We start from the raw sequence: 19,362 nt of genomic DNA on the forward strand, positions 1-19,362 counted from the left end.
ATTAATCGCATCCAAAATAAAAGTTTTTGTTTACATAATATATGTATGTGTACTGTGTGTATTTATTATGTATATACAAATACACACACATACAGTATGAAAATATTTACATGTATATACATGTATATTATTATATTATATATAAATATCTTTAATTTATAAACATAACATATTTTTCTTAAATATATGCACACATGTGTTTGTATTTACATATACATAATAATAAATATACACAGTACACGCTCATATATTATGTAAACAAAAACTTTTATTTTGGATGTATATATATATATATATATATATATATTTATATTTATTTTATTTATTTTATTTAATTCCAACAATACAGTTAGAGCAAACTACCCTATGATGATGTCCTCTTCAAACCAGTGTACAAACTGTTTCCCTCAACAATATTTACATCACTGCTTGAGACGACCCTAAAAAAGCCCTCCTGTTTTGCGCAAGTTCTGCTTCACTCTGTTCTACATATTTGTCTTTATGGGAACCCAGAGGGCACCCATGGCACTTCGCAATCAGGGTCACAAAAGACTCTGTGAAAGCAGAATCTACATAATTGCCCCACAAAGCAGGGAACTTTCTACACCAGGGACGGCACATCAGTCAAATGAGTTATCTTGAACATCTCTACACTGAGGGGGTGAATTGAGGGGGTCTGCGGTGACTTCTAAAGGGTTCAAAGGGGTGTGGGGTTCAAAGGGGGTGAGATTGACTGCTCGGAAAAGAGGCGAAAACACACGGCGAGAGCGACAGGAATGAAAGCCCCACAATTCCCATACTGTTTAAGGAAAAACCTTCCAGTGCAAGTGCCAATAATCAAGCCTCCTTTTCAGACGTATGGGACCGGAAATGAAAGGGGATGTTCTTGGCACACATTCAAAATGATCTTTCGGTCATTTAAGAGAACAGGGTGTGAACCTGAAACACCAGTTGGAGCTCTGTATAGTGAAGGTGAGGACATGCCAGGTGGTCAAACACAAAAGCAAATGTCCATCTATGTAGTGAAACGTAAGGATAAAAAATTTTTTTTAGTGGCCATTTACATCATTCAAGAAATAGTTCACCTAAAAATGAAGTTTTTGTCATCATTTACTCACATCCACAAATTCTGGAGACTGTGCAGGTCTATGCACTTACAGTAACTTGAGACTGAAGCTTTTTAAGCTACAGAAAGAAGGCAAAAGCAAGATAAAAGTATCTTAACAGTGGTTCATATGATTCATGCACTTTATACCAAGTCTTATGAAGTCATACAATAGCTTTGTGTGAGAAACAGAACAATGTTTAGATTATTATTTACAGATAATCTTCAGTGAGCTGTTAACTGCTGGACTGTTGAGTGAAGTGAACTCGAGAATTGAATTGTTCTGATTTACGAACAAATCATTGCGACAAATGCGAAGCCTTTGAAATGAGACACAGCTTTAAAGGGTTAGTTCACCCAAAAATGAAAATTCTGTCATTAATTACCCTAATTTAGTTCCAAACCCGTAAGACCTCCGTTCATCTTCGGAACACAAATTAAGATATTTTTGATTAAATCCGAGAGCTCTCTGACTCTCCATAGACAGCAACACAACTGCAATGTTCCCAGGTCCAGAAACATAGCAAGGACATCGGTAAAATAGTTCATGTGACATCAGGGGTTCAACCTTAATTTTACGAAGCTACGAGAATACTTTTTGTGCGCAAAGAAAGCAAAAATAACGGCTTTATTCAACAATTCTTCTTCTCCTCATCCCGTCTGCAGCGGTGCGACACCATTGTGGAGAGTATCACGACGCATGCATCTGCTTAGGCGTCTTTTTTTTTTCTTTGCGTACAAAAAGTATTCTCGTAGCGTTGTGAAATTACGGTTGAACCCCTGATGTCACATGGACTATTTTACTGATGTCCTTTCTACGTTTCTGGACCTGGGAACATTGCAGTTGTGTTGTGGTCTATGGAGGGTCTGAGAGCTCTCAGATTTCTTCAAAAATAAGGGCGAGTAATTAATGACAGAATTTTCATTTTTGGGTGAACTATCCCTTTAATATATTCAAGATTTTCAGTGAATAATGACTAAATATTGGTCTGTTTCTCATACAGCTATCAAATGTTTTCATAAGTCTTGCATCTTTTTTGATGTTCAAAAGCTCCAGTCTCTCTTCGTTTCTAATTGCATGAAAAAAGTGGCCAGTCAATTCTTAAAAATGTCTCCTGTTGTGTGCCACAGAAAGAAAAACTAAGTTTTTCATAATGTCTTTGTTAATATTACCATTATTTCAGAAAAAGGAAGTAAACTGCAAGGAAAAATACAAAAAGAGGGTAAATGACAGAACATTCAATTGTGGGTAAATTATCCCTATAAAACAAAATATGACAGCCATATACTATAAATAAAAACTCTGTCAAGCCTAAAAATCATGTCTCAAAAACAGGCTGGAGAAACTGCTACATGGTCCTTTCACAAACATGAAAAATTAACAATGGAAATGTCCTCAGCCCCAAATGCAATTCAACTTTTCAAGGAGGAAGGTAAAAAAAAAAAGCCCTTTCAGACAAGGCCTATCACCAGCCGTGTTAAAGGGGGAAAAAAAGCAAGAAGGCAAGAGGGAGGGAGGAGGGCCTGAAAGCCTCCATTCCTCTATTTATAACCATTCAGGCAGTGAGCAGCCACATTCCAAATGCCAGAAGGCACTTTTCAAAACTCCTCATTTAAAACTTAATGTTGTTTTCAGCTCCTAAAAAAGAGCCACCCTCCCTCACACCTACCATCGACCAAAAGGAACCAAGCGGGTGAAAAAAAAAAAAAGAAGGCAAACAGTAACATGTAAATGTGACTCTGTTCGGATGCAGTCCAGAATCGGCCTTTTCAAAACAAAAAGGGCAGCTGAAATGAGGTAAGCGTGCATCAGTATGCAAAAAAGAAAATCTTTAATGAGAAATTACTGATGGCCAGGCCGTGCTGCAACTCTGGCGATTAGCACTTCAAGGGTTTTTCTTTCTTTCAGAGGGTAAGTGGGCCAGCTAAAGAATGGCTTCCGCCTCCATTAAGGTGAATCTGAAGAACCCTTGTGAGAAAGGAGAACAGAACACACTTGTCAGCTGCTGGGAGGCTGGGGAATGCGGCGCAGCCACCCAAAAAGTGCATCTGGTGCAGGGGTGGGGTGGTGTGTGTGGATGGAGGAGGACCTCCACGAGATTTCGCCTCGATTCTGTGCAGCTTTTGTTCTGGAGTAGGCAGAGGGTCAGCTCTGAACACACTACCACAGGGCTTCCCTCCTCAGCTGGGCAGGAGAAAGAATGCATCCCGAATATCCCTTCAAAACACTTCCAAAGGAACTGTAAAATCACAAATGAGGCTTTTTAATATCTCAATTGTTTCTCCTACACGGTAATGAGATTAAATGGAGAGCAAATGAATAAAGTCTTCTGCTGAACAGATTTTTCTCTTTAGAAAATGATCCTGTCCATTTTAGAGTTTCAGAATTGGTCTAAACGGAGTCTGAGGCTGATGATACACGGGGCAACTTTGGTTAATGTTGCCGTCAATGGGCAACCAGGTGAGACACAGGGCCCACAACTGATCTAAAGTATTCAGATAGAAATTTGTTACCCATTCTCAGTGGGAAAGTACCCAAGAAACATTCCTCAAAAAAAGTTGCCTGGCAAAATTGCTCAAAAGTTGCCCCGTGTATCATCAGCCTCAAACTGTGCTCAGATCTGCCAAAAATGTCAGTATGAACTCAGACATTTCTCATCAGATTCTTCTGATATCAAATTATCTGAAATTGTCTCAGTTGTTTACATTTTTTGGGATTTACACTAAGAAGAACCATTTAAGACAAAGTTGATATCGAGCAATAACAATGCCCCTCTGGGTGATAATCTCAACAGGACAGAACAACCACAAATGAGATTTCTTTAATGTCTCTGTTGTATGTTGTTGGCCAAATGTTTCTCAGTTATAGCAATGAGAGGAAAAAGACCCAGAATTTCAGAGTAGATCTCAACAACAATGTCTCACTCTGCAGTTGACACTGACATGATACAAAACCAAGCAATAAAATTGCAACATGCAAGCAATAATAATAATGCTCCTCTGGTGATGGTTGCCACAAACAATCACAAATGAGATCTCTTCTCAGTTACAGCAATGAGATTAGATGGAGATTTGTGCTTGCATCTTGAACTTCGCACCAGTATTCTCACATGTGTCTCCTCTAGAGTTTCAGAGAAGTTTCAGAGAATTATCTGAGCTATGCACAATTATCTGAGCTATGCTATCTAGGTTCATTTTATGGCAACAAATATCTTATCAGTGACTACTTTTATTTCTCCCCAGGAATTTTAGGGAGAAACATCTGAGACAAGGTTGTAACTCAATGAAATACAACTTGAGCTCTTCATTAAAACTCCTGAAGTATGAAAGAACAATGTTCCTGGGTGATAGTAAGTGAAAAATCCGTCTGAATTTCAAATCCGTCCAAACGTTGATTATCAAAAAAAAAAAAAAAGGGGGGGGGATTTCTATAGCTGGTTGGCGGAACTGACTACAAAACCTATGATGCAAATGTACCAAAGACCACCCTCTACAACTCTCTCTCTTGAGGAAAATGCGAGGACGCTGTCAGTCAACTACACAAGGTTTTCGCTAAAACCAGTTTTGATATGAGAAAAAATAAAATCGCTAGAAAGTATTTTTTTTCTATAGGAAAGACAGCTTTAAAACAGAGTCCCAGTGCTCAGCAGTCCCCCATTGGGATGTTTGGGGGAGGATTATTCTAGAAGGTGTTGCACGTGGACTTCAATGAGAATCTGGCCTTTTACCGAGCTCGAGCTGTCAGCAGGAGTGCCCTAATCCTCAACTCATTCAGCCCAGCTTTAACACAGGAAAACACGACCTTGCTCCTCCCTTTGACGGCCACAGAAAACACCTCTGCATCTCAAAGAGAGAGTAAAGCAGAGTGCACACAAACAGGGACTCGCGCTGAGTCGTGGTCGCGCTGAGTCGCACTTTTTTTAGGCCACCCTTGCCCTGCTGTTCACCCTTGGCCCGCCTGTCCCACTGCCCCTTCTCTTTAAACGGCACAGCAGGAAAACTGGCAGATTAAAAAAAGCCCTGGGTTACAAACAGGTTAGTTGTGATGGTATTTTGCTGGCTGTGACTGTCCGCAAACATGCTGGGAGTTCAGTGCATCAATAAATAATACCTACCCTTTCAATACACAGTTTGAGAGCTCTTACCTAAACTTGCCACACACCTAGGTTAACAGGTTTATGAACCTAGACAACACAAGATCAACTGTATTGTTATGCAGTTCTAGTTTGAGCCATAACATACATAAATTGTCCAATTCGTAAACATTAGTCAATGCATTAGGTCCTCAGCTAACAAACAACATCTTTACAGCATTTATTAATATCAATATTAAGGTCTACAAATAAAAACACATTTGTAACTTTTTTTTTCTTCACAGAATAGAAGAAATTATGTCTACATAACAGAGATTATTAGTCAAAGTGTAGAAAGATATTGGGAGAGCCAGGTTTGGAAAGGCTGTTGAGAGTCAGCGTGAGAAGAAAAGCAAACGAGCACGAGAAAATAAGAGGGGGATGTTTCCTTAGCTTCTTTTGTGTTTACACGACAGGCTTTCCGGCATACTGACTGAATGAAAAACCTCTGTATTATGACACCCAGGGACCTGTGCCTACAGGTAGCGGACTAATTACACAATGCCAAAACCACGAAAACGCCCAGACCACGAAGCCTGTGCCACAAAAGAACAGACACTGAGGAAACAAAAACAGACGTGGAGAAATTACGACAGAATAAATCAAGACATTTGTTCTGAGGCCTGAGTTAGAACACAAAAACAGAAAATATTCCATGTAAATATGAAACCTTACACAAGAAATCCTTTCAAATATACTTGAAGTTTCACAATGGTTAAGTCTTCAAACAAAAACAAAAGTGCGGGAACTGACCGGATGTCTGGTGTCCCTTTTTTTTTTTTTAGATTACACAATCAGTATCAGATTCCAGAAACACTTTACACTGAAACAACAGCTTGATAAACTTCAATGTCAATGAAGAATGTGCACTCAATACACTCTCGAGTCTCACAGATCTCTCAAGACTCTTGAGAATTTTCCAAACTGCAATTTTGCTCACTGGAGGAAGGGGGCGCTATTCAAATGGTTGTTTTGAAAAAACAACAACAACTGGATCCTTTTGAGAAATGCCCTCCAAAAGGCCATTAGCGAAATGCACATATGATGATCACTTCAGAGAAGCACTTGAAGGACTAGCTGCTCACTTTCGACAAAGAATTCGCCCTTGTACTCTCCAGCAGTCCTCAGGTCCCCTCTCATTACTCCACATACTCAGACTATTCAATCAGCACCAAAGCTCGAGTCTCAATTCAGCTATTGTCGAGCATGGAACACCATAAAATTTCACAGCTACTCATATATGCTTCTGGTGAAAGGAAATCTAATGAGCAAACATCTCAACAAGGTGACACCACCTTTAAAGTAAAATGTTAGTCGACTTACCTCAATTTTGTCAGTTTTGGCATCGCCCCAGTAAAGCTTTCCTGCGACGTAGTCAATGGCCAAACCATTGGGCCAACCAAGGGAGGTGTTGAGCAGCACAACCCTGTCCGTTCCATCCAGGTTTGCTCGTTCGATCTTGGGCATCTCTCCCCAGTCAGTCCAGTACATGTATCTGCATAACAGCAACAAGAGGAAGGTAAATGACATGCTAATTCAGAAGGAATTTCCTTAGAGATTTTAGAAATGAAGTACATAACTTCCATACCCGTTTATGGGATCTAACACGATGGCTCGTGGTTCATCCAAGTTCTCCGATATGAGGATGCGTCGAGAAGTGCCGTTGAGTCTAATCACCTCAATGCGATCAGTGCCGGTGTCCGTCCAGTAGAGGTTGCGCGCCACCCAGTCCACCGCAATTCCATCGGGATGGTTGATCTCACTGGTGACCAAAGTCTGGGCGTCGCTTCCGTCTATTCGGGCACGGCGGATGGCCCTCACCTCATCATCTGTCCAGTAGACGTATCCTTCCACTGGGTCATAGTCGATGGCAATTGCATGCCGGATGTCACTGACTTGTAAGACGATGTCCGTGAAGTCAGGTAAATCCAGGGATATCCGCCGAAGGTCAGTGCGGCGAGCCAGTAGAAGCACCTGCTCTGCCCCTGGTAATAAGATTGAGATTTGCTCATACGGTTGAGAACAACGAAGACATCTGCTACTGCAAAAGATTCATCATGGACCAGAGATCACCTGGCCTTTAACCTGCACTGTCTACTTCAATTAGGAAAGCAGTAACTCAAAAGCATCTAGCAAAAAGGTAGACAAATATGTGTATTAAGACTACTACCTTGCCTAGGGCACAGATTCAACTCGTCAAAGAAAACCGAGTCTGACAGTAGCAATTAGTAGCATGAATTGCAGAGTTGTCCCTGCAGACGGTGCACTGCAAGATTGCATTGCTCCATTACAAAAACCGCATGCCAGGTTTAAATACCAACAGTAGAATCTGTCTAGACCCAATCTGTGGAAGCAATTAGGTCCAACCTTGTCCTTATTTAATCTCTCTTTGTAACCGAGCACGCTCCAGTACCCACAACACCAGCTGCGGTCCACGGCACCCAATAAGTAGTGACATCCATCAGCACTGACACCAATAAGAAGAGGAAAAAACAGCTCCTCTAGGGTTTCTTGGGCTTTTTTTTAAACTTCTTTTGGTTTTAATGTGTCCTTCGTTCTGCCTTGCATGTTATCAAAGCGAGTGGACGTCTGACTAAACCAAAACAAATGCCTTCAATTTAGCCATCCAAGCTAAACAAGTATGAGGTGTGTACGTTTGCTCATGCTAATCCTTTGTCCTACTGGAGCCACTCGTGCCCTTGCTTTGCCGCTAATGAAAGTCCAGTACAATGGGCTATTGTTTGTTCTGATTAGTTGTCAACTTTTCAGGAGAGTTGCTTAATCCTGAGGTCAGTGGGAATATGTTTCATTTGGCCAGACAACCTCCCCTGTCCTCTGCTAATGCAACACTGGACAGCTCCATGTTTCAATTGCGCCACTGGAATGAAGGCTTGAAGAATACTTCTCATTGTTTCCTGGCCTGGGAATACAGTGCCTCAAATTTTAAGGAGTTATAAATTCAAGTAGAAAGGCAGAGCAACTTGGGAAGGGGTGAATGTATTTTTTTCTAATAAAAGAGCAGTCTGTCATTAGCAGGCTGGGTGCACAGATACAATGGACAAGTCTGTTCTGGAGAGGCTGGGAAATAAAAAAACCTTAAGCAAGCCAGGGGGTGAAGCCTGATTTTAGAGTAGCCCTTAATGTGTAATGTACGTCCTCATCAAGAATGTGCCATTCAAATTAAATTAGTCAAATGCATTTTGCTTTTGAACAAAAAAAGTCATTTTTGGACATACAAATATGCCTGGATCTTTCTGTCGTCCTCAATTTACTTTACTACAATTACTACACTCCCCAAAAAGTTTCACCAATTAATTTCCAAGACTTATTTTTATTAAAAGTTACATTTTTGATTTGAAAGGATCATGTTCATGACGTCTAAGATTTTATCTAATGCAATGACTTTTCCAGGCCTGGCAAATGTCATTTTTAAATTCCCTGGTATTTCCAAGGACCCCATAATGACTACCAATTTACAACCAGCAAAGGGGCATTCCTTAAGGAGTCTGGAGATGAGGGAATGCATACAAACCACCGAGTAATTCAACCAAACTGAACTGGACCTAAATGCACAAACATTGGACTGACATCAGCCCCTAAAAGGTGCCCTTGTCATGGGACCACCAAAGCCCCAAACTAGGTCTACCAGCTCTTCATCTAGACTAAAATTCTCATTACAAAGAGAAAAAGAAGCAAATTGTGTCAGCTGTTCTGGAATAAGGTTATGAATCATGATTGCTGAATCAGAGGAGAGTGATTTTGACTAAATTGTAAACTCAAATGAACCACCATCTGTCAAACATTAGTCTCTGTCATGGTCTTCTGTGCAGGACGGCATGCAAATGTTTTATAGATGCACAGTACGCCAATCCTCATACCAAAACCAGCCCATGAAAGGCCACAGTTCATAAAAATCGAATTTTACGCTCGAGAGCAGGAACATCATAATAAAATTACAAATGCAACAAAACCATTCCATGCTCTTCATAGAAAAGCAGCCATATCTATCTATCTATCTATCTATCTATCGTATACATTTTGGGTCTTTTTAAGCATTCAAACCAACATGTTTTTTTACCTGGTCGACAAGTCTTTTCATCCTCTTTGAGTTTAACCCCAGTTGGACAAGCACAGCTATAGAAGGGCGGCACGGGAGAGAGGAGACACAGGTGGGAACAGCCTCCATTTCTTTCACTGCATGGAGTTTGAACTGTGGAGTAATGACAGGGAAAGTGGAAAGCTATAAAACTGTTGTCTATTAGACATTACTGCAAAGAGCAATGACCTCTTCGTTAAAAAATTACCAGAAAACACCGTGATCTAAAGAGTGTGTGAATGTTTCACCAAATCCCCACCTTAATTTGAGAAAGTTAATCAGATAGGGTGATTAATGTCAGAGCACTGAATTATATTGTAAATACAGGTCTGGTATATAAATAACCACAGCTTGAACGCATTAACCCTACTCTTTTATTGCGCAGGACACTTAACAGTTAAGTTTTTTGTGTCTTAGTTATGCTGTGCTTAATTTAGGCAAACCTGAAAATCTCAAAAGGAGATGACCTTAATTGATTAACAATGATGTCTAGGAGATAGTGAAATAAAGAGATCTAATCTGTGATTTTACTTTACTTTGAATTGACCAAATGGCTATGAACTTCCTTTTCACCTGTGACACGATAGATTAGAAAAAAGGTAAAAAACAGCATTGCTCAGTTCCTAAACAAAACTGCAGCCCTTGAACAAAAGCAGGTGGCAGCAAAACATTTTATTTCCTGTAACAGGTTTTTCCATTTCCACCAGGTCACGCTCTGCTCGTCGCAGCCTCACAGAAAACGCATCTGCTCCATCAGGAAAACTTAGGCGGCCCTGACCCAACACTTGCTATCCCCCTCTTCTCCATGCTGCTCGCAGATGTGGTGTCTGCCCAGCACACTGACTGATGACTGGTCCACAGTTCAAGGACACATGAGGATTTCACAAAATACCAATACAGGCACATTTGTGTGGACAAAGTATAATGCTTGACTATGCAACTGCAATAATAAAAATACATATATTAAAAAAATAAATAATATTAATTATTATTAACTTTAATTATTATATTAATTATTATTACTGATAAATACTGCTACGAGTCATCCTCACAAAATAATTAATATTAATCACAAACATTTCGTTAAATCTTAGCGAATTATAAAACATAAGTAGTTTTATACATTATCATATTACTAAAATATATAATGCTATACAATTAATTACAACATTATTAATCAATAATATTATTAAAATAAATAGTGCTCTACAATTAATTACAACATTATCACTCAAAAATATGTTTTCCTATGTTATCCACACATTTTCATTTAAGGATTAAATTAATTTACATTTACACTATTGTTCAAATCTTTGGGCAAAATTTTTTCTGTTTGATTTTTTTTTTAAAGAAATTTATTATTTTATTCTCCAAGAATGCATTGAATTGATCAAAAGTGACAATATAGACATTTTTATATATTATTATAAAAGTATACACAACAATGTTTTTAACAACGTTAATAAGAATAAAAGTTTTTTGAGCAGCAAATCAGCATTTTATTATTTCTGAAATATCAAGTAGACTGGAGTAATGCCTGCTGAAAATTCAGATTTGCCATCACAGGAATAAATTACATATTAAAATAGAAACAGTTACTTTAAACTGCAATAATATTTCACATTATTCTATTACTATATTTTTGATTAAATAAATGCAGCCTTAGTGAGCATAAGAGACTTTAGAAACAACAACAAAAAAACACTTTTAAACAATTTTCACTATTTTTTTTATTTATTTTGTCTTTTTAATTTATCAGCAGTTTTATAAATATTTTATAATTGCTTTTATCTGTTATATTAGATATTTAGGTTTAACAAAACAAAACATTTTTTTCCAAGTGCCCACTGGAACCTACTTGAACCACCCTGGTTGAAATCACTAGTCTTGATCTTCACTGTTTGTTTGCATGATGATTGCTTCATCCTTTCTTTATTATCTTACCTCCAACACAACAAACACTTACTTAGTGGGGTCTTTGCAGGCTGTTAAATGTTTTTCGGAGCAATCCACACCCACATCCTCACACACACAGACTAAGGTGGGGATGGGATCGTGCAGGGACTGTTCCCCGTCTCCACTGAGGAACTGTGTTTATTTGTTCAGAGTGGAATGCAGGACACTTGAAAAATTTCATTCCCTGAGAACTATTCTCCCCAGATTGCCTCACGGGCCAAATGGCCGACACTTTTACAAAGAGACAGTACAGTAAGTGCTGAAAGAATGACCTAAAAAATTAAACATGGAATGTGAAGGATCTCTTGAGGGAAACTGACCTGAGCCCAACATTGAAGATTACTGTTCCTTCACAAACATGGTTTGTGAAAATTTGATGTGTATTCGAGCTTCAAATCAGTCTGAATCTCAGGGCCAGCACTTAAACCTCATGGGTCCTGGGATAAAATGTGTATTTTGTTCTGGTTTGATAAAAACCCAACCATCTATCAACTAGTGTTATGAGTTCCTGAGGTGAGTACACTCACTGTTGGGCTGCCGCTCTTGGCCCAGCACCTGGATGTCCATCGGCGAGTAAATGCCGCTGAGAATTTCTCTCCGTTTCTCTCCAGTATATTTGTTACAGGCGTGGATGGATCGGGTCTGCCAGTCTGTCCAGTAGAGTGTCTTTTCATAAAGAGTGAGGGCGAATGGGTGAGTGAGGGAACCCTCCACAACGGCCTCCCTGTAAGCGTCAACACATATGTAAATACACACCCCACTTAAACGATCAACATATGTTGCATTTTGGATGTTAGATGCATTTTAAGTGATGCACGACAGCTCAAAAATTTGAGGTCTGTTTTATTCAGAAAAAGTTATGAAAATCTGAATTTTTCCATGTTTAATTGCTACAATCGGTTTCCCGGTGCATGTACCAACCCAGAAAACGTGAACAAGAACAACCCAGTAATTTTTTTTTGTAAACCTTTCTCTGCAAGCTTGTGAAAAAAACGAGCCGCTCAAACTTCGCTCGGCCCGTGACGTACAAAGGGGATCTTATCATAATATTACCACCCCTTAATCTGCACGTTTCCACCCATGTCGCCGCCATTGTGTTTTTGCAAGCGACAACGGTTTAGCAGTCCTTTACAGACATAACCAACTGTTTTTGTAACTCATTTGTGTTTTTAACATAAACGTGTTTATTTGACAGTTTAAGCGCAATAAGACATGAAAGAGAACTTAGGTTAGTACTCAAATGCCGTGTACCATGCTTCAGATGTGTGCGCTCAGAAAACCGTATACGAATTTTAAACCAATATGGTTTAAAACACATGATTTCAGCACGATATACATGATAATCAAAACCAAACAGATGTTTTTTTAGCAGAGTATCTGAGGAACCAGCTGTAAAAGCACAGCCCTATTTTGGAAAAGTGGGGAGCAGCAGATAATTTGCATTTAAAGAGACATGCACGAAAACAGCGCGTTTCTGCTTCCAATCAAAATAGGCATTTTCAAAATGATATAATAAATGATCTGTGGGGTATTTTGAGCTGAAACTTCATAGACACATTTTGGGGACACCTGAGACTTATATTACACGTTGTACAAAGGAGCATAATAGGTCTCCTTTAAACAGATAAGTGACGGTAAAGATATTTATAATGTTACAAAAAAAGTCTACTTAAAAAACTATGTTCTTTGAAACTTTCTATTTATCAAAGTATCAAAAAAAATGTATCACAGTTTCCAAACATTTCTAAAATAAAATATATCAGTCAGCTGGTTTCATGTGTTCATAATCACTCTGGTTGACCAAAATTCACAAGTTAGACCAGCACTGATGGGTATAAACCAGCCTGGACCAGCTTGGAATGTCTAGTCATTCAGCAAGGAACACACATTCCAAGCCAGCTTGCTTTATGAATCCAGTTGGAATTCTTTATATGGGAAATTCCAGTAAATTTAAGTTAGGGACTCTGGTTGTCCTACATATCTTAATTTCAAAGACATAAGAGGCCTACAGGTATTACCCTTTCCAAAAGGCATATAGAAAGGGAATTTAAGACCACAACAACAAGCCAACAACATCAACTGAAGACTGAGGTCTTTTTTAGACGCTTCAGGAAATCTGGAGCTCATGCGAAACCGAACCCCCCCCACCCCCCTCCCTTTGGGGGGCCCGTAGGACTTCTTTTCCAAGAAGGGGGGGGGATTAAACAAATCAGGCTGTCATCGACCTGTAAGACCGCATCTGTTTCGGTCGTTAGTAGGGAGTCATCCCGTTCTGTAACAGCACAGCTGCCCTTATTAAGTGAAGTTCCCTCGGAGTCCATCGGAGCACCGTGTGTCGCGTTTGTCCGGCCGAACGGCAACCTTCTGAACCACCGGACATAAATAAACAGGAGCGGATCAAAGCAACAAGTGTTCAGAACCCTAGTGCTGCAGTATTCGGAGAAGAATCGTTCATCAATCACAGAGCTGTAGTGGTTCGAGAGGGGATAAATTTTCCTGGTTAGGTTGAGGGAGTCGGTGTGCGTGAGCGTGCGTGGAGGAGTTATACTTGACATGCTGTTCACCCTCCCGATTTTTAATAGCGTGTGACAAAAAGCGGAATGGGGGAGGGGTGGTGGAGGGGGGTCAGCACTCTGGAAAGGTAATTACAAACAGATTTTTCACAGCTTTTGACGCACTCTTGGTAGTGACGGAGATGTTTGAAGCCAGCAAACTGAAAAGGCTATTAAACAAAGGTGTCCGGGCTCTTTTATTTTAAAAACAACCGAGTGTAAATGTTTGAAGAAAAGCACTAACAAATTTACATTACGACGTGACACTGAGCAGAATCCCTCCAAAGCGTCTATTCTTCAGCCAATTCTGTGTGAGGACAGCAGAACCTTAAATGAACTGCTTAATGCCACAAGTGTCATTAAGAGGCCGGAATAAAGTGCGCACCACTGATCCACAGATGTATGACAACTGCTATTACTCACGTCTGATTCAGTCAAAAAGACCTTTGACAGAATTACACTAATACTCTGCACTGTTTTTCAGGATACACAAATGTGGGCAAAGAATAACCAAGCAAAGTAAATTATTACTTGAGAGCAAACATGAAAACTTTGTGAAAAAAGCAATAAACAGAAAAAAAAAATCTAATTTTTTTTTATTGAAGACTGAGGATATGATTTGAAAATGAAGGAACCAACTATTAATTCAATAATAAAAAATTAAAAAAATCATACTTTTCAGATTGACAATTAATATTTTAATATGATAATAAATTAATAAGTAATATTATTACATATATATTAATCTATTATTTATTGAAATTCTAAAAATGTAAGTTATAAATGCATTAATTTAACTGTAAATTTAACATTTTAATCAACTTAAATAATAAAAAAAAAACTTTTCAGATTGACAACTATAGGAATGTGTATGCCATTAAAAAAATGCAAGACTCAGTGATTATTAAAATTGTATTTACATTTTCTTTTTAACCAAATTTAAAAAATGACATCACTTTAAACTGATGCCTTTTTGGTATACTAGGAATGACACTTAATTTATTTCAGTTCTACTCTAAAACAATGAAGGAATCAATCGTCACGTCTCCATGATATTCTGGTCTCCAGACATAGGTCAGGTTCCTCCTTCAATGACGTCTGCTGGACTATAGGCCTAGCCAGACCATACGACTCCAGCAGATCGACTAGCAATGCAAATCTTAACATAGCAGAGGGTCCGACATACTTTTCTTTATTGAAGTTGCTACGAAATCCTACACACACAAAAGGAAATGTAACCCTTTGGCTTGGGGGCCCGAATCATACCCATAATGCCAGGCGGGATCGGGTTACAGTGGTATATGGCACGGAGGTCATCTCAAGTTAAGAGTGGGCGGAAGTAGGGAGGGGGTCTCAAACTGGGCCTACGTGCAGGGAGTGTTTGGATTGGGCCACAGACTCCATACCATTGGGAAAGGGAAAGAAATACAAGGAGATGAATTGAGAATAAGTGTGAAAGAATGAGGAAACTGACCGAGCCGTTCCGTCCAAGTTGGCCCTGTGGATGAAGCTGAGCTTGGCATCCGCCCAGTAGAGTTTCTGCTCCTCAAGGTCGATGGTCAGTCCATTGGGCCAGTAGATTTGCTTCTGGACAATGATTTGCCGACTGCTGCCGTCCATTCCCGCCCTTTCTATTCTTGGCTCCTCCCCCCAGTCAGTCCAATACATGTACCTGAGAGGAAAAAAGCAGGCGTCAGTCAGCTGGTTTCCATTATCCCAGAGAAAAAAAAGTGAAAACTAGTCAACCAGTCAACCCTCTGAGTAGATGATGAAAATATATAGTTTTCACATCCGTATTTGCAAGAAGTATAACATGCAATCAGTAACAAAGAGCAAACAAACTCAAGTACAGCAAACTCAAGTTGCAACGGTTTACGTATTGACTGGAAGCTGCTCAAGTTTAGGCAACATGGATTTGGAGTTAGACTAAACAAACGTTTCAAGAGCAGGCTGTTTTCAAAGCAAACCATATCAGCGTTATATTTGCCAGAGCCTGTCTCGCTTGAAACACTTCATATCAGAGAAACACAACACAGCAACCAAGCCAAAGCACATGCTAAACAACTCTAAACTTTTTTGTTGGCAAAAAGGCTTATTTATGTGTTCAGGAAATACTAGCAGTCAATTCTAATTTGCATGAGAAGAAATGGATTGTAAACTAGCCATACTAACCTAAAAATATCAAATATATATATATAAAAAAATAAAAACACTGTGTAAAAGGAATAGTTCACCCATAAACCTAGAGCTGCAAGATGAATGTATACACAACCCAAAATTGTGATATGGCTTATCAAATCTCAAATAAGCATATACTTAAATATATGTGCTGTGTGTTTCAGAGTGAAGCACGTCACTGTATTAATTTACACACAATCAACTCACAATTCATTGTTTTCAGTTTCTCAGAGCTGCTTGGTTTGCAGTACAAGCTACTCCACACATGAAATACTATGATAAGAATATTTCTTATTTTATTTAGTTTTTGGTAATAATAATTAATAAAAATTACATAATATAATACTTATTATACTGCACCTCTACAAACAAGCACAGAAACATTGCACAATTTTTCAGAAAAAAAAAAATTAGATTTTTTTCTCAAAATTATATTAAAAATAAATTAAAATAATTTATATATATATAAAAAAAAAACGCAATTCAAACCTGGTGCAAAGTCTTCACTTGCCAAGCCATAAAACATAGCGATTTCAATGCATAGTTGCTTAAATAATTAAGTCTTTTTCTAACACAATGCTATTTTATAATTTTAGAACACTTGGGAGTATAAGGTACAAGTTATATGAACAACTTATGTTACTTTTTTTCTCATAGTTGCAGCTTGAAAATCTGTTACCATTTATTTTCAATGGAATACAGCAGCAATAACATTGTGCTAAATATCTCCTTTTGTGTACCTCTGAAGAAAAGAGTTGCGAGTGAGTAAATTATGATAATTACACTTTTTGAATAAACTGCTAATTTAAAAACACCAATACTATCATAGGTAAGGGCACATCAAACTCGCAAAATGGAATTACTTAAGATGTTGTATTGCAACTTAAGCACAGTTGAGAAACTGTGGTATTTTTCTTGATGACATTTCAGTGAACTGTTAAATGGTATGGACTGCCTTTATCAGCAATGGTTAAGTTGTTTTATGCCTTCCTTAACCAGAACAATGCCCTGTTCATGCTGTAAAGCATCATGTGTGTGAGTCTAGCCGTTTTTGTAGGTCACGTATAGCCTATTAGCCTATTTGTGAGGGAATATGACACAACTGAAAAATTATATTACAGTAGTGCAGCTAAACTATAGGCCTATCCATAATGTGTGTCAAAATGCCATCCAGTTGTCTAATCAACACAAAAAAGCAAACCTTTTTGGAATTAAAGGAGAAAAAATGGGGAATGAAGATCAAAAAAAAAGGAAAAAAGACAACTGAAAATAGAAAATATGCATAAAGGGAAGCATTCGCCCAGGGAAGCCGTGATTACTTGTAGCGTACAAGCTACGACCGCAAGCGTGTCGCCAATGGAAGCACTTATCAAATCTCATAACAGTCCAGCCCTGTACCCGTCACTACGCAACAAATAATGGCGTGGCGGGCGGACTGGTTTCCACTGCATTGAAGCAATAACGAAAAGTCAAAAAATGCCTGAAGACTCGCACCGTGTCTACACCAGATGCGACAAAATACTATAGAACCCATTATAATCGGTGATGCGGCCTACACTGGATGTGGCACAGCACAGCACGACAAATCCCCGACAGTAAACTGATGCCTCGTTCTATTTATGACGTAGGCCTACTGTTTGACAAGGTACAAATGATTTGCAATGGTCACTTTGTCGCATCCAGTGTGGACAGCCTCAAGCTGTTGGCATACCTCCGGCCTTTTTTTCATAATTTATTTGTTAAATTTTTTTGGCTAGTAGAAATTATGAATGGCCGGTAACTTAAAAATTTAGTAGCCAAATTGGCTGGTGAGTGAAAAAGTTAATTTCAAACCCTGATTACCAGTGTTTCCCATACATTTATTTATTTGTTGCGTTTGACTTCGTTGAATAAACATGAGCACCGCACGTTTCAAAATCAAAACGCGGCACGGGTGTTTTATATGAATGAATCTCTGAAGGGAACCGACTGTCTTCAGAAAAGTTTCGATGACGTTTTTATTTTATCTGATAAAGTAGCAATCATGAGCGGAGCTGCTGTGATTACAGCAGTTACCAGGGAAACCGCTAGTTTTATCAGTCTAAAAGCGCCTCCTGCTGGCAGAGAATGAATTTGCATTTTCAATAAGCCCGCCTCCAGCAACATTTCCAGTTTTTGTTGTTTTTTTTTCTCCTTGTTTTCTGGCTGAAGCACATTTGTTTCAATCTAAAGAGTAATTAGCCTACACTACTAGATTTTTTATGTTTTTTTTTTTTTAAGAATTATTTTCTGCTCACCAAGGCTGCCTTTATTTGCTCCAAAGTACAGCAAAAACAATAAAATGTTAAAATATTTTTACTATTTAAAATTGCTTTCTATTTGAATAGATTTTAAAATGTAATTTATTCCTGTGATCATACATAAATTTTCAGTATCATTACTCCAGTCTTCAGTGTCACATGATCCTTCAGAAATCATTCTAATATGCCGATTTGCTGATTATCAATATTTAAAACAGTTGAGTATTTTTTTTTTCAGGATTCTTTGATGAATAGAAAGATCCAAAGATCAGCATTTATCTGAAATAAAAAGCTTTTGTAACATTATACACTATTCAGTATAATTTTTTTTTTTTTTGGGAAAGAAATTATAGAAATTAATTATTTTATTTAGCAAGGATGCTTAAAATTGATCAAAAGTGCCGATAAAGGCATTTATAATGTTACAAAAGATTTCGGTTTCAGATAAATAGTGTTCATATCGATATCGGAATTATATCGTATCGACCGAAATTAAGAAATATACCGTGATATTAATTTAGGCCATAACGTCCAGCCCTAATTGTATGTGACATTGGACATAAATATATTAATACATATTTATATTTAACTTTTATATTTAGCAATTATTTTAGTAATTGTGTCATTAATTATACTTATTATATATTTATTAAATGTATATTTAATTAAATATTTAGTAATTTAATACATTCAATATATATTTATTATATATTTACTTTATACATGTCTAAATCCATTCGTGTGTCCAAACATTTGACTGGTACTGTATATATATAGAATACAGTATATACATAAAAAGAATATATATACATAACCACATTTTTTGCAATGATGTCTCAAATGTGGTGATCAAACACTTATAATGACATGACAAAGATATATAATGGAGGCAGGGCATTTATGAACGCAACCCTCCGCGCGCCGGTAGCCCCCTGGGATCGCTAGATCGGTCGGCGCTGGACCGCGAATTTAACCACCCGTAACTCCCGAACCCCGGGGGCTATCCACGCGGGGGTGGTCTCATTCGAAAGAGGGCCTCGAGACGTACACTCGATTCGCGTTC

The 19,362-nt window shown here is 38.4% G+C and overlaps 1 protein-coding gene across 1 annotated transcript in view; it reads right to left on the reverse strand.

Moving 5' to 3' along the window:
• Positions 1–19,362, reverse strand: part of LOC107654131 (low-density lipoprotein receptor-related protein 5-like) — an 85,679-nt gene that overhangs the window by 51,221 nt on the left and 15,096 nt on the right. Inside the window, exons 4-8 of the mRNA XM_016441066.1 lie at positions 15,317–15,514; positions 11,818–12,014; positions 9,317–9,448; positions 6,827–7,223; positions 6,562–6,733 (exon numbers count right to left, since the gene is read on the reverse strand). Coding sequence (XP_016296552.1) covers positions 6,562–6,733; positions 6,827–7,223; positions 9,317–9,448; positions 11,818–12,014; positions 15,317–15,514 — 1,096 coding nt within the window. The remainder of the gene's footprint in view (positions 1–6,561; positions 6,734–6,826; positions 7,224–9,316; positions 9,449–11,817; positions 12,015–15,316; positions 15,515–19,362) is intronic.

Source organism: Sinocyclocheilus anshuiensis, unplaced genomic scaffold (assembly GCF_001515605.1).
Source record: "Sinocyclocheilus anshuiensis isolate Anshui unplaced genomic scaffold, SAMN03320099.WGS_v1.1 scaffold115, whole genome shotgun sequence".
NCBI classification, from domain to species: domain Eukaryota; kingdom Metazoa; phylum Chordata; class Actinopteri; order Cypriniformes; family Cyprinidae; genus Sinocyclocheilus; species Sinocyclocheilus anshuiensis.